Source organism: Eptesicus fuscus, chromosome 22 (genome assembly GCF_027574615.1).
Source record: "Eptesicus fuscus isolate TK198812 chromosome 22, DD_ASM_mEF_20220401, whole genome shotgun sequence".
In the NCBI taxonomy this organism is placed as follows: Eukaryota; Metazoa; Chordata; class Mammalia; order Chiroptera; family Vespertilionidae; genus Eptesicus; species Eptesicus fuscus.
Genome location: NC_072494.1, coordinates 9,669,389 through 9,685,729, shown reverse-complemented (window position 1 = coordinate 9,685,729; position 16,341 = coordinate 9,669,389). Strand labels below are relative to the sequence as shown.

General features: G+C 49.5%; 1 protein-coding gene across 2 annotated transcripts in view; it reads right to left on the bottom strand.

The window, feature by feature from the left end:
* Positions 1 to 16,341, bottom strand: part of SLC22A15 (solute carrier family 22 member 15) — a 41,223-nt gene that overhangs the window by 9,715 nt on the left and 15,167 nt on the right. The window contains exons 3-8 of one of the 2 annotated variants that reach the window (XM_054711681.1): positions 14,725 to 14,857; positions 13,277 to 13,441; positions 10,780 to 10,909; positions 8,086 to 8,301; positions 3,985 to 4,125; positions 2,097 to 2,182 (exon numbers count right to left, since the gene is read on the bottom strand). In XM_054711681.1, coding sequence (XP_054567656.1) covers positions 2,097 to 2,182; positions 3,985 to 4,125; positions 8,086 to 8,301; positions 10,780 to 10,909; positions 13,277 to 13,441; positions 14,725 to 14,857 — 871 coding nt within the window. The remainder of the gene's footprint in view (positions 1 to 2,096; positions 2,183 to 3,984; positions 4,126 to 8,085; positions 8,302 to 10,779; positions 10,910 to 13,276; positions 13,442 to 14,724; positions 14,858 to 16,341) is intronic. The other variant, XM_054711682.1, reaches the window with a different exon arrangement.

Here is a 16,341-nt window from a genome sequence, read left to right as displayed (position 1 = left end):
GGGCGGCACCGAAGCAAACAGGAATGTGCACATACATGTGCCTGATTGCCAATGACTCTGGGCCTGTTTTCAACCCACACCAGAGGGCATCTTTCAGAGCTGTATGGAGACACACTACGCTTCCACAACAGGCCGGGGGCTGCCATACTGAAAATGGACGTCACAGACAGCTTATCATCTAAATACCCATGCGATCCAAGGCTGGACGAAGTGCCCCTCCCCCGTGAGGCTCCGGGCACTTCCAGCTGTGGCGCATCTGGGGAGCCTGGCTCAGCCACATGCCCAGAGAGCATTCTCATCAGCCAGCCACCATTTGTTGAAAAGATTACCTTTTCCTCAATGAATTGACTTATCTTTGTTAAAAATCAACTAACCATGTGTATTTTCTCTATGTATAACTAGATAAAATATTTTCTAAAGGTGAATAAAATCTCAACCTCATTCTCAAAAAAAATAAAAAATCAACTGGCCATATATGTGGATCTATTTTGTACTCAACGCTGTTCCATGATCTATACAACCAATCCTATGCCAGTATCATACAGTCTTAATTAATGTAACTAGTAGTAATTTTTTTTTAATCGGGTAGGGTAAGTCCTCTAACTTTACTTTGGGGATTCTAGATCCTTTGGATTTCCATAAAATTTTAGGTGTCAAATTGTCATTATCAATCAACAAAATGAAGCCTGCTGGAAATTTTATTGCGATTGTGATGAAAATGGATTTGGGGAGAATGGATATCTTTTTTAAAAAAATATATTGTTATTGATTTCAGAGAGGAAGGGAGAGAGAGAGAGCAAGACAGATGAGAATCAATGATTGGTTGCCTCCTGCATCAGGGATTGAGCCTGCAACCTGGGCTTGTGCCCTGACCAGAATTGAACCACGAACTCCTGGTTCATAGGTTGACACTCAACCACTAGCCACGCTGGCCAGGAGAGAATGGGTATGTTAAACAATATTTTCTGATTCTTGATCATGGTAATCTCTTCATTTATTTTATTATTATTACCACCAGTTCATTTATTTAGTCTTTATATCTTTTCAATGTTTTACATTTTATAGTTTTCTATAAGTCTTACACATATTTTATAGAATATATTCCTAAATACTGTGCATTTTATTTTATTGTAAATGGCATTGTTTTGTTTCAATTTTAAATTGATTGTTGCTAATATCTAGAAATAACATTGTGTGTCATATGACTTTGCTATACTCACTAATTCTAGATTTTTGGGGGTGTATTCTTAAGATTTTCAAGGGAGACAATTGTGAATTAAGAGACTTCTTTCTTTCCAATTTGGATCCCTCCTCATTTCTTTATACCACCTTACTGCATTTGCTGGTAGCTTCAGTACTATGCTGCATAAAAGTGGTAGAATGGACATCCTTGCTTTTTCCTGAACTTAGGGAGCATGGCTCAGGTGTGCTAGTCCAGAACACAGGTGAGAACAGCACTAGCTACACATCCCTACACGGGCCCAGGTAAGGGAGAAAAAGATGCCTCAAGGGACCTTTCTGAAGCTGTGTTTGCAGAGCAAAGCCCTCAGTATATAAAGTACCAATTTCCCAAAAATGCTTTACTCATACTTTATATGAGACTCAGGCAATGCCCATCGTCACCAACAGTGCATGTTCTGCTTTTTGTTGCTATTCTTATGATTGGGAGTATTGATGGAGATACGGAGAGGTGCCAAAGCCACCTCTGACCACCACCGGTGACTCTGAGGTCCCTGCTCGTGATGGGCTGGAATGACTGTAACATGTGGCCCTGGACGGAGCTCCTTTCTGTACGGAACTAAGCGCTCCCCCTCCTCCTCAAATCTGCAATCCTAACAGCACAGTGCTGCGGCCCAGACACCCCAGATGGTAGCTTAATCGCCTGAAAGAATTAATAGTGCACCTCGAAGCACATTATTCACCCAGAGAGCAGTTCAGGCGAGGGAAGAATCTGGCCCATTATACCCCACACAATTGCTCAGTAACATGCAATCACGGGAATGAAGCCTGGCATATGGTAATCTCCCGGCTAGATGGAGATTCATTGTAATAAACGTGCTGCTCGGAGCCCTGCAGTGGGAACCCGGAAGGCCTACCTTTCTTTTCTGGAAGAAGCATTACAACGAGACAAGCCAGTCCTCCCAGGCACAGAAATGCTGCCAACGTCCGCCTCCGACCAAACCTGGATAACAGAAAGCAATGGCCCGTTTCTCTTGAGGTCATGACCCACTCATCTGCCTCTTCCCCCAGCCTTCCTGTTAAAGTCCTGTTTCATGGTACACGCTCATCTTTTCTTGAGGAGTGGGCGGCAAACGTGACTGCCCAGGACATAAACTACACAGCCATCGTAAGACAAAGGGAAAGGTGCTGGGCGGCAGGCTTGAATAATGTGTAAGGGGAAGAAAACCATTCTATTTGTGTGTATACTATGTTCCAGGCACAGTTTTAAAGGCTTCCTACCTATGCCCTTCTTAATCCTAATAATCAACCACAAGGCGTGTACTGCTTGTTCCGTTCCCATCTCTCAGAGAATGGAGCGAAACCACGGGAAATAGAGCCTATTATAGCTGCTCGCTGTAGCTCATAGGAGTCCTGGAGCTCATTTCAATTTCGGGTTACTTGAACCTTAAGCAGTGAACATTTTAAACACTGTCCTTTCTCCCTCTTAGAAATATAAACAGAAAAGTTTTCTTGTTGGTGGGTCAGAATGAGGTGACATTTATTGCCCATTTATTGGGAGAAGCAATTTTCAAATAAGAGCTCTAGACTTGGGAGAAAGATGTTCAGATAAGTAAGCCCCCTTTTCTGGGGCTGCAGCTTGCGAGGTCCTCTGTCAGGAAATGCAGTGTTGCCTGTAATTTTCATGACACCTTCACCAGGGGGATGTTACGACCCCTCCTTTAAGGATGAGGACATGGAGGCTCAGGGAGGGAACCTGTCAAGGTCGTAGGACTAACACATGGCTGAGCCTGGACTGGAACCCCGGCCTGCCTGACCCCAAAGCGGCAGCCCTTCCGCCTGTCCCCGATTTCAATCCTGACTCTGGTGGCAGGAGCTGGGAGGCCGGGAAGGGTGTGGGTCTCCCGGTCACCTTGCGTAATTTAACAGTCAGCATCCAACGCCTTTCAAGCGACAGGTCCCATGCTTGGCAGGCACTAGGGACACAAAGACACCCAGGATGACCTCGTGGACAGCGTCCTGAGAACACTTTAAGTGGCCGTCAGAGGCGCGCACAGGAAGCCAGAAAGCGCAAAGGGGGGTGGCTGACACCCAGGCCCCCCGTTCCCAATGTGCTGCGCCCACTCTCCTTGCACCAGCGCCAAGTGCACGGCGGGAGGAGTGCTGCTTGGGTGAAAGTGACGGTTTCTGGAGAACGAGAAGCGGCACAGTCCAGCGGATCCCCAGCTCACACTAGCGGGGCTGCTAGTTGCCCGGGTCAGGGGCTCCGTGACAGCAGGGATCCGAGAAAAAAGGAGGAAAAGGTGCTCTACAGAAGAACTTCCAGAAGTGTTTCAAACTGTGTCCACTAACAAGGAGCAGCGGAACAGGCTGTATTCTTCCCCTCGACCAAGTCACTTAAGGGGTGGGAAACCCCTTTCCGTTCCTCCAGTTCTCTGTCCTGAACTAAAGGACAGCGATGGGGCAGGTGGGCTTCTATTTCCATCTACACGGAGCCACCAACCCCACTGCTGGGACGACCATGTCACGCAGAGATGACTCCAAAGCCGTCAGGATATGACGCCTTTTAACACTGGATGGCAAGCCCACATAAGCACTCGTATACATGAAGGCCTAGAGATCCTGTACAAAACACGAATCCTGACTGTGTTCAGTCAGAAAAGAATTCTAATCACTGTGGTATAATTACCAGATACTATATGTTGGCAAAGACAGTCATATCTAAGGATTTACACGTATGAGTTGGGGGGCGGGGGGGGGGACGGTTGGGAGAGGTGCTATACTCCAATCTTCACCCATACTCACCATCTGTGGTTAATCAAGTAGATGCAGAGAGGGTAAGAGGGGATCTCTATGAGGCCTGACAGGGCCAGGTTGGCATAGAGGTTCCCGCCCAGGTCACCTGCACTCAGAGTCAGGCCGTAGTACACCAGGCTGCACACGAACCTGCAGGAAGAGGGAAGGGACAGAGGGAACGCTCATGGGAATCTGCCGGGGACCCCAATGCCGGTTCAGTGAACTGCGATCTGCCTCAAGCAGTGGGTCGGACTCTCCCACTAACATTTCCGTCCTGATCTACATTTCTGAGCTGGAAAAGACGAAGGATAAAGGGCCTTGGAAACCACTTGTGTAGATGCTGGTCGAAGCAAAGGCGCGGCTTGCTGAGAGAGAAAACACAGCATTTCTGCACCGAATAGCAGACAGGGACTCGTCTTTATCTAATACAAGTTATAGAATTCTTGCCCTAGGCAATTGCTGTGAGATTATCAAAATGACTCTAGAAAAGAAGTCCCAGGAGAAAGCTGACAGAGAGTGGCGTTGAGGACGTGGGCTGAGAAGTGACTGGATTGCCAATGTCACCTGTGGGCCAGAAATGACCGGCACCCCAACCCCTGCCAGGCCCTCAGCCCCACCCGGCACTCAGCAGGTGCACGTGCTGCAGACACAGAACAGGAGAAACGGCAGGGGATGGTGGAGGCAGATGACCCACTGGGGAACGGCCCTTTGAAAAGGTGTCTTGCTGCCCTGGCCGGTCTGGCTCAGTGGATAAAGTGTCAGCCTGTGGACTGAAGGGGCCCAGGTTCCATTCGGGTCAAGGGCACATGCCCGGGTGGCGGGCTCGATCCCCAGTAGGGGGGCGTGCAGGAGGCAGCCGATCAATGATTCTCTCTCATCATTGATGTTTCTACCTCTCTCTTCTCCTCTCCCTTCCTCTCTGAAATACCCGCTAGGACCTAGGTGGTAATGCTGAAACACCTCCGAGGCAGCAGGCATGGTCCCCGCCCTGAGCCCACCTCCCCTTCCCAGGAACCAGAGCCAGGCGCTAAGCCAGGCACCAGCCTGAAGCCGCAGGGCGGCGCTTCCTCAAGCACAGGGAAGGGAATCATGGCAACGTCTGTGTCCAGGAAACTGCATTCTTAAAGCAAAACAGAGCAGAACAAACAAAACACCCCCTGAAACGAGGCTGCAGGACACGTGCACACATTCCGTAAACCGCCCATGCCTCCGCACACAGGGAAACGCTGGGCTGTGCAAGGTCGCCAGGTGTTATGATGTCGCAATTCGCTCTGACAAGTGTTGATTACGGGGAAGTTCTCACGGGCTCCCTCTGGCTTTCCTCAGACAGAGTCTAATGAGCTGCGGCTCTGACGAGATCAAGGAGAAAGGGAAAGCTTCCTTTCCATCCCTGCCAACACGCGGAGTGGCCCAAGTGCCCTGGGCGACAGTAACAAGGAGAAGGAGGGAGGAGGGGGAGGGAGAGAGAAGGGAGGAGGGAGAGGGGACCTGCAGCTGGACTGCCTGGTGCTCATGCCTCTCTGGCCAGGGAGCCCGCGCAGCAGCTACTTCCGTGGCTTCTTACTGGGCAGGGCTGTCACGCGTGTACTAAGGGCCACGAGCAGTGTGGTAGCCAGGACATCACAGGTAAGGACGCAAGGTGCCACCGAGCTGTCTGTTTCCCTTGTCCCCTAGCACCCTGCCCGGACAAAGGACACGAGCTGGGAGACGTGGGCATGCAGGGAACCTTTCAAAGCCAAACCTGAGCACACAGCACGGGAGCTGCTAACCTGCAGTCCTACCTGCTCTAAAGCAGACACATGTGGACCCGTGCAGTTTGCTGAAATATTTTAAAATCCCTTCTCCCTGCCGCAGAGACCCTGCCCTTCCAGGACGCTGCTCCTCACGTGCTGCAGGAGCTCGTGCGTATCTACTCTGCAGAGAAAACAGAAATCCCCGGGAAGGATCCCAGCCAGGGAAGCACACGCCCGGTTAAACCAAGCCGCGAAGGTAGCAACCAGGGCGTGAGTGAGCAAAGCCAGCTCAGGGCACGGGAGGAGCTGCGTTACCAGCTGGGGTGACAGCGAGGGGAGGGGAGGCCTCAGCCCCAAGGCGGGCTCGCTTGCTTGTTTCCTCGATGGCAGAGCCGGTCACTGGGATGAGTGAGGACAGTGATTAAAATCACTGCAATCCTCGTGACGGGCCCCAAACAAAATTTAGAAAGCTCGCACCATCTTTAACAGTATATTCAGGGCGCCAAACGACCATTTAAAAAGGCACCGCGGAGGGAGATAAGCCCAGAAACAGATGCTAACACAGGGAGTCATCACAGGTGGCCGTCTTTAATGGCGGGGACCACAGGAAGGATCCAGAGCTTTCTAGCACCTTCCGGGAGAACCGGTGTGTGCAAGGACACGTCTCTGTTATTGTGGATTTTACAATTCTGAGCCCGGGGGAGAGAAGTTCATTTGCGAGCAGTCCCTTTGGTTGTGGAAGACATGATATAAGCAGGGACGTGTTCCCCGGGCTCTAAGTCCAGTCTGTGTGTTTTCTCACCTGTTTATGTTTTACCCCCCGAAGGCCAGAACCCCAAAGTTCCTATGCCTCGAAAACATAAAACATGAAAGACAGACGTAAGTACTCCCCGAGAAGCAGGGGCTCCTTCGAGGCAGAGGGCTGGTCCGTCTGTGGGACACACACAGGGAGAGTGTGTGAAGCCCATGGCACCTGCCGTGCTCTGTGAGCAGTTACAACGGGGAGGATCTCAGACAGCAGCTGCGTGGTCAGGCTACGCTGTCGACGGTCCCCTTCATCTCCACGCCTCCACGCTCGTGTCCTCCGTGCAACGTGCCAAGCACCTGTGCCACGCCACTGGCACCGGGAGGGAGGGGCGGTCGGTGTGACCCGGCCCTGACCACACACAGGCGGCGGCGGCCAGTGCTAGGTGAGTCAGTAAAGAGAATCCCGATATAGAAAAATATCGCCACAGCTTCTTATTCCCGATCCTCCCATTCCTCTTCGCTTTGGACACAAGATCGCGTTCCTATAAAATGATTCTCCTTTCTCCCCACAGGACGATGTGGGTGTCCATGGCAGCCTTCGTGGTCAACACGTACAAACCACAGCACACAGTCCTCCGGGCCAGTACACCTGGTGTTGACACCCGGCGCTGGACCAGATAACATCTATGGCACCAGCAGAACGTACACCATTAAACATGCCACAAACCGCACGCACTGCCCACCGCTCCTGCCCTCGCCACAGCTTCTTTCAACGGAGCCGCCCTGAGCCATTCACTGCAATGTACACTGATGCTGAGAGCACGCTGAGAGGCGGGCTGGAATAAACCAAACTTGAAGATCAGCTTCAGAGAGGCCGATCCACTCATTCACTGATCTGCACGGTGGGGGGGAGGGGGGGTGCTGAGTCCCACACTCCACACTCCCAGGGTCCCCAGTGGTCCAGGAAACAGTGACGGGCCACCAGTGCGCAAGTGGCGATGCCATACGGGGTGCAGCCCAAGCACAATGCTATCCCACCGCCCGATGCCAAAACCAAAGCCTATATATATAGAAACACTTCCGTTTCTGCTACGCTCGCTTGCTTTCCTTCTTTAGAAATTTGATTTCAGAGAGAGGAAGGGAGCGGAGAGAGAGAGAAACATTGGTTGGCTGCCTCCCACACGTGCCCCGACTGGGAATCGGACCTGCAACCAAGGTATGTGCCCTGACCGGGAATCAAACGGCCACCTTTGGGTGTACAGGATGAGGCTCCGACCAACGGAGCCACACTGAGCAGGGTCCGGTGTTTTGTTTTGTTTGTTTGGGGGCAGGGTGACAAATATTTGCATCAAATATCTCAGGAGCAAAGATGTGTTTCTGCCATCAAGTCCGGTAAACCTGCTTTCAGGCACCATCCTTTCCTCCTTGAGTGGGAGGGTGTGAAACAGAGGCCAATGCCAGGCATTCAGGGAGGGGGCCCCGTTTCTGTGGAAATAACTTTGTGCTGACAAGAGAGGTAAAATGCATGTCACCCTGAAGGACCAAATTACCAGTGGACCTTTCTCAGTGGGAGCTGGAGATCAACACCCCCCCACCCCCTGCACCCCCCACCCCACTTGGCTCTAGTTACCAGATGAACATCAGGGTCAGAGTGTGCCCCAGGAGGACCCGGTGCCGGAACAGGTCCAGGAAACTCCCCGACCCCTTGCAGCTCCTGTTGGCCGGATGAGTGAGAGAGAACGTGCACTTGAGCTTGCGGTTCCTCTTGGCGATGAGGTACAGAGCCCCTTCCGCCTCGCTCAGTCGACCCTGGGAGTATAACCAACGAGGTGATTCAGGAATGAATCTGAAAGAGACGTCATTAAAGGCTGTATATTCGTACAGGCACACGTGCACAGGGCGGAGGCAATTCCCCTAGGCTGTGCTGGATTCCCTCACCACCACGGATCCCACCACAGGCCTAAAGCTGACGCTCCCGAAGACACAGGGAAGACTGAGTGGGCGACTTCACAGCTGCCCAGGCTAAGTGGAGATCTGATCTCTGAATGGAAACGTAGACCACGCTTCCAAAATAGCAGTGAAACCGGTAAACGGTATGCAGTTACTTTTAAGACAATTTAATGTGAATGGCAAGGTCAGACTATGGCACTAAATATACCAGTGCTTCATGAAGCGTGGGTCAGAGTTACGGCCCTAAATCACAGCCAGGTGTGGTCAGAATAACACTGTGGAGACAGTAGGCATTTTCAGTTCTCGAAAAGCCCCATAAAGAAGATAAAAATCTTTATTATCTCATCAGAAAAAAATAAATTCGTACAAAGTGTTTTAAAGGTAGTGATATGTGATCATGAAGGCAGAGATTATTTGAAGGCCACACATAAAAATTAAACAGGCTTTATCACTATGCAGTTACTTTGGAGCATTTACTGCTTCAAAATATTCAAAGCAGCTGAGGATATCTCCTGAATCCCCCAAGATCTTATAAAACAAAAGTGACTTCCTTATTAACTTCCAGTTACAAACAGCAGTTTCTTTCTACTACAGCACAATGTACTGGACATTTATATCGCCACTGATATCTTCCAACAGTTTATATCTTCCAACATATATATATATACATATATATGTATATGTATATATGTATATATGTATATATGTGTATATATATATATATAATTTCAGAGAGGAAGGGAGAGAAAGAGAGATACATCAATGATGAGAGAGAATCACTGATTGGCTGCCTCCGGCTCGCCCCACACTGGGACCCGCAACCTCAGCATGTGCCCTGACCGGGAATCGAACCGTGACCTCCCGGTTCATAGGTCGACACTCAACCACTGAGCCACGCCAGCCGGGCACTTCCGTCTTCTCCTCCCAGTTCTGCACGCACCCCTAGGGGACTTTTCAAAGACAAAACTGTGGCAGGAGCACAAAGCGTTGTTTACTGAACACAACATCAAGTACCTTTGGATGTAACTGGACCTGATTGGCCTAAAGTGAAACTTGTATAAATCACACCGGCTACTGAAGGTGCCTTTCAGGAAGGGGAGTGAACTGGCAGCAAACGCCACAGAATTCGGAGCTTCCTGGACAGCCAGTCCGTCAGTGCCCATCTATGGAGCCTTTTCACTCTGACCCCAGGGTAGCAGGTGCAGGGAGGAAAGACTATGGAAACCAAAAGGCAGGGGCTTTCCCAGGAGCTCTGCCATGGGGAGGGAATATTCGTGTACAACGCTGAACTGTCAAAAAAAGCGGGACCTGCGGCCTTCTACAACATCCTGAAAAATCCCTCTACCTCCGTCCTCGTTACCACTCGGTTATTATTACTTACACACAAGTAAATGATCAAGTAAAACCCCGTTCTGTTGGACGTTAGGTGTGCCGATCATCTGTCAGATCAGCTGGCCCTGGGCACAGTGAGGTGCTATGTACGCTGCCTGCTTAAGTCTTTAGTAAATGTGCCACTTGAAATAGAGGTCAACTATTTCTACTCTGTTCCTTCCCGTACTTGCTTTTGAACCTGAATTAAGAGCTACTACGTTAAAGATCTAGCTGAGTGAGAATTCTACCACCGCTATCCCTCACTGTCTGCCACGGAAGCAAGCTGGTTCCATGGCCTGAACATTGCATTTACCCCCAAGACTTTGATGATCACAGTGAGAGTCTGACACCTCGGAGAAACCCTTTCAGCAGCCCCGGACCACTTCTGGTGAAGCAGCTGAGGTTGGCGGCGGGCCTTTTACGGATGAGAGCACCAAGGCAGCACTGTGGGTGAGTCGTTCGCAAACCCTGCCCTGACCAGAACTCGTCCTTTTACTCTGCTGAGCCCATGCACCTTCGCTGAGGGTTCCTCCCATAGCTGAGAATTTTCCCGCATCCACACGCAAAGGCCCCGAAATTATACTCATCTGTAAGGTGAATCGTTGACATTATATACTACTATGAATAGGTCTTTTATATAAAAAATAGACTTTTTAAAAATCCTCCTCTGTTGCATACCCAGCCCACGCTGTGATCCAGCCAGAAGATCTTTAAGTCTGAGGCATCAGGTTAAAAAGAAATTGGACCCCGATGTCATCATTTGAAGGCTGAAATGCAGTTTTTGGAGAGGTTACTTTAAACAAGGGGTACCTGCATTCTGAATTAATTTAAGCACCTCTCTTCCCAGAAGCTGCCAAGCATGGGAGCGCTTGCGGAATTTAGTTCTTCACCTGAGTCAGGTCAGGCAAATTCCTGCAAGGGAATAGCGCCGCTCACTGACCCGCACCCTCTGAAGGCTTTCCTTCTGCTGACTGAGCTGAAGCTCCGCGCGAGAACTACTTACAAAGATAAGAGAAAGACCGCCGTCCCCTGCAGGTTCACCAGCACGGCCAGGCTCCTCCAGGAGCGGATGAGGTACCCCAGCAGGGCGCACTGGGCGATGCCGACTGCGAAGAAGAGGCCGCCGATCGACCCTGGTTCAGGGAAGAGAGACCTGTGACTGGAGAGGCCCCATCTGCAGACCATTCCCAACCCGCGTCACAGAGCCAGTTCCTTCCTCGTGAGATCTCAGCGGGAAAGAGAAACCTACACAAACATCGAGCCTCCGACAATAAATTGGAAGGGAGGCCAGCAAACGGGTGAAAAAGGGGGAAGGACAGATGAAAAATACACCCCCCACGCGGTCAAGACGGATTTGAAGGCTGTGCCTGTTGGCCTGGCATGCGCCTGAGCCGTGGCCGAGGCTTGGAAACATTGTTTGCTATATGAGCAGGAGGTGTTTAGGTCATGAGATTAGTGCAATACTGGGACTTCATTTCGTCACAGACGCTGCCCCTGGAATCCTTATCAACCTACCTCCCAATCCTCCCTCTTGCCCTCCCCAACTTAATTTATCACCATCAGATATGACACTTCATATTTATTTTCTTGTCTATCTCTCCCAAGTAGAACATAAGCACCATGAAGCATGGGTTATTGTCAGCACACAAATAGGGAAAAAACCAACCATGGGATTGTTAGGAAACCCGTATTTTTTGAAATAAATGCTGAGTTGGGTATTAAACCCACCGGCTTGTCCAATATACTTGCAAAGTCTATTCCTCTGTCACACTTTCCATACCTGCTATCACTAACAGTACCAGAAGTAGCTACTATTCATATAACAGCTACGATTTATTGAGCAGTAAGCCTTTTGCATATGTTGTCCTAGACCGCAGGGACCATTATTAGCTGTCTATGGAGTGAGGACAGAGTTCGGACGGTTAGGTGCTGCGGGTGGCAGGGCCGGGGTGGCCGGGCCGGGACTCGAACCCGGTCAGTCTGACTGATGAGACTGCACTGCCTACGTTGCTCTCTCCTAACGCCCTCCTAAGGAAAGGTGGGCTTCTGTGGGCATCCCAAAGCAATGGGCTTTGTTGAACCTGTTACAAAAATTCTCTACAAAAATCCTGTAAAACAAATGCTTTATTCTGTTTGCAGATTATCAAGCTGTAACTGAAAATAACGACATGTAGACTGTGGGCCCTGGTGAGGCAAAGGGGAACCACAGGAAGAGCCGATGCTCAGTGTTCAGAACATGTGGCCCAATAAGCAGGGGAATGGGCGAGTGTGATTTCCCTGGAAACCAAGATAATCGATAGCTATTACCGGTTCATTACGCGCATCCGAGAGCACCTGGTTCCCACAAATGAGGCCGCTGTCACTCAGATCGCTTCCGAGGGCCAGCATCCACTGACAACAGTGTAGGCAGAAAGAAGAGGCCACAGGATGAGACCCTTTCTTCACTGTACTTACGATTTTCTGAAATGACCTCAAATCTATTCTGCCCCTCCTGATGAAAACATAAGCTCCAGCCCTGGCTGGTTTAGCTCAGTGGATAGAGCATCAGCTTGCAGACCGAAGGGTCCCAGGTTCGATTCCGGTCAAGGGCATGTACTCGGTTGCAGACTCGACCCCGGGCCCTGGTTGGGGCGCATACGGGAGACAACCAGTAAACGTGTCTCTCTCATATCGATGTTTCTCTCTGTCTCTCCCCCTTCCTCCTACTCTCTCTAAAAATCAACGAAAAAATATCTTGGAGGAGGATTAACAACAACAACAAAAAGGATGTTGTAGGTTTATACTTACACTTTCTTGTAAACACTTTACTTAGCATTTTAGACATACTGCAAACATTATTTTGTAATCAAGTGTAATTTTTCAAATTATTTGTTTACTGTGAACCATTAGGCCGCCTCCAATCAATGCCCTATTGCTGAGCATTCAGGTTTTCCCCACCCTCTTGCTGGTCAGTAGCCTATCTGCAGCCACAGCGGCGTGCACGGCTGCTGGAGAGAAACCAGCTGGGACCTGAGGACCGAGGACAGAACCCTGGGGACGGCCCGGATCTCGAAAGAGCTCCCGGTGCTGTCAGAATCCTGCGGTCCTGGGTGCGGGTCAGCGGGCGGGCTTCCCAGGAGCTCTCTCACACTCGCTCTAATTCTACCATGAATTTGGCAACTCTCTGGTTCCACTGTTGCAACGGGGCAGGAATAATCTGAATGACCTGGCAGCGTGGGGGCAGTGAATGCCCTTCAGGGACATCGACCCTCTCCCAATCATCTGGAGGCACTCTGTGAGGGCGGGGGCAAGCTCGCCCGCCGTCTGTGAGGCAGACTTTCTACAGTGCAATGCAAGTGACTCATTCACGGTCAGACAGCACAAACTCAGGAATGCAAACTAACGGTTGGACAGAGCACTTCAAGTCCAAGTGCATCCTTAGACTCCAGGGTTAAACTGGTTCCCTGCAGAGTTTTCAGAAGCCGCTCACCCCCTCCACATCCGCGTGGACCCAGCAGTACCTGCGAGTGCCCAGTAGGCGGCGCCCACACATTCGTTCAGCAGGACAAAGGCCACCAGTGACATCCCCCCATTCATCACGCCCACCAGGAAGCGGGTCATCACGAAGAACTCGTAGGAGGGCGAAAACCCATTCGCAATAGCAAATAAGATGTCAAGCGCAAGACCTAGAAAGAGAGGAACAGCATTCAGTGACCCACAGACGAAACAGCACCTGGGGGAAGTAAACAATCCCATTCGTTAGTTTGCAAACGTAAACCTGTGCACACTGAAATTTTCTGTGCACACTGAAATTTTAAAATTTATTTTAAAAAAGGTTTCTCTTACAAACCATAAACAAAAACTGAGGTTTTCTTTCTTTGTCACAGGTTGATTTCTGTCTATCAAAAATGCTGGTAATTTTTAAAAAATTCTATTTAAGCCCTAGTCGGTTTGGCTCAGTGGATAGAGCGCTGGCCTGTGGACTGAAGGGTCCCAGATTTGATTCCAGTCAAGGGCATATGCCCAGGTTGCAGGCTTGATCCCCAGTAGGGGGCGTGCAGAAGGTAACTAATCAATGATTCTCTCTCATCATTGATGTTTCCATCTCTCTCTCCCTCTCCCTTCCTCTCTCAAATTAATTATGAGCAAGGGTAGTGATGGCGAACCTATGACACGTGTGTAGCCATTTCTGACGACACGGGGCCGCTGAGGCAGCCGCATGCCGAGGATGAAACATTTGCTGCTCCTGAGGATGAAACATTTGCGAAATAATGTTTTTTCCTCAAAGTGACACACTACCCGAGTTATGCTGTTTTTTGGTGAAGTTTGACACACCAAGTTCAAAAGGTTACCCATCACTGAGCAAGGGTGTGTGTGTATATATAGCTCTGTGGTCAGCAAACTGCGGCTCGCGAGCCACATGAGGCTCTTTGGTGCCTTGAGTGTGGCTCTTCCACAAAATACCACTGGCCTGGGCGAGTCTATTTTGAAGAAGTGGTGTTAGAAGAAGTTTAAAAAATTTGGCTCTCAAAAGCAATTTCAATCGTTGTACTGTTGATATTTGGCTCTGTTGACTAATGAGTTTGCCGACCACTGCCCTAGCTCATACTCAGCTTGTCAAGAGAGCTACGCTGAGTCCTGTAGGGCCCATTCAAAATGAATCAACAACACAAGATAGAAGGAAATGGACCTAGTAGACTGTCTCAACCTTTGCTCTCTTTAGGAACACGGCATAAATTAGAATTTGGGGGTGACAGAAAGCACCATCATCTCTGAAAAGCTTCCAGTGCAAATACCTGGCCTTTGCCATCTATGCTGGCCACTTGAAGACCTTGGCCGGAATCCACGCTGGCTGCCGTTCGGCCTCTTGCCAGTGTAATAAAAAAACAGTCCCGCGTCCACTTGGCAATTCCCCGGAACCTCAGGGAAATGTGTCCTCATTCGGTTCTCGAACACTCCGGTGGGTTACCTGTGAGGTAGACCTTTTTCCTCCCGAAGCGGTCGGAGAGCTGCCCGAAAGAGATCACGCCCACAAACACGCCGCTGAAGAAGAAGGAGCTGGCCGCGCTGACTTTGTACGACCTGTTGGCGATCAGAAACCACTGGAGGAAGGAAGAACATGAGAGACATTTAGGTCGCCAAAAAGATGGAGGGACTCAGTTAGCTACAAAAAACACAAACGAACAACCAAACTTGTACACGCGAACTTCTCTACTGCATGAGCCACGGTGAGCCATAACCCAGGGGAGCATCCATCTTGGACGACACACAAGGAGATCTTGTCTTGAGAAACACTGGAAGCCAGTGTTATGATGTGCTCCCACAATACTCATCCACACCCACCACAGCACTGGCACGGTGTACGGTAGCTAGTGCTGACCATGTCCTTCATGCTAAGCCCTGCATTTCTCGAGCCCTGGGTTTCCATTTCTCTGACAGCTAACATACTACACGACATGTAAGAGGCAACAGCTAAACATCCCTTTTCTCTAACAGATTCATGGGTTTAAAATCCCTTGAATCCTTTTCTCAAAAAGTTAAACACAGAATTGCCATATGATCCACTAATTCCATTCCTTGGGTATATACACTAAAGAACTGAAAGCAGGGATTCACACAGACATTTGTACACTAATGTCTGTGGCAGCATTATTCACAGTGGGCAAAAGTGGAACCGACCTAAATGGCTATGGACAGATAAACAAAATGTGGTAAGTTCACACCGTGGAATATTATACAGCCTTAAAAAGGAATAAAATTCTGACAAGCTACCACATGGATGACCCTGGAGGACATCATGCTAAGTAAAATAAGAAGACTGGAGAACAAACTCAAAAAGAGTCTGGCGGCTTTGCTAGAAATAAATGGTAAAGATGTATTCACACAGCGAGGCCAAAGTCCAGAAGTGGTCCAAAGAAGAAAGGAAAGTTAAAAGTTCTTATAGTAAAAAGTGCATTCTTGAGAATTATGAGTCCTGCATTCGTAGCCCTGGGACTGGTCCAGGAGAGTTAAGAGTCAGATGCCAGGTGGTCGGGATGAAAGGTGCCAGGTGGGTGTATACACGGGTCCTCCAAGAGGTAATCTAATGGTCTGAAGATGTGGGTTTTTTAGAGGGTAATTAGCGGGTTATCTGGAGGTCCTGATGTATATCCAGGCACAGACATAAGACTGGAAAGTTAAAAAATGTTTAATTTCTCAGGCTGGTTAGAACAAGAATGGAATCCTTCCTCCTGCCTTAACCTTCATGATGTTAATAATTTGAGCAGCTTGGTAAAGTGACTCCATTTTATGCATTTATTTGAGCCAAACTGATGACAACTGCCAAGAAGCAAAATCTCCATGGATTATATACTAGTAGATGCTCCGGAAAATATCCATTTCACCACTTACTTTCTACATCAGAATCAAAGGGGGAGAAGGAAGAGGTTACAGGAACTTGTTGGTGACAGATCAGGAGCTGAGAGAAAGCAAAGTGGGAAACCTCAGGGAGCAGGCAGAAAGCAAGAGGAATGGACACACCCTGCTCTTACACAGGCGGCTGCGGGACAGCTAACAGTTAACGATGAAGAGGATGGAGATGAAGACG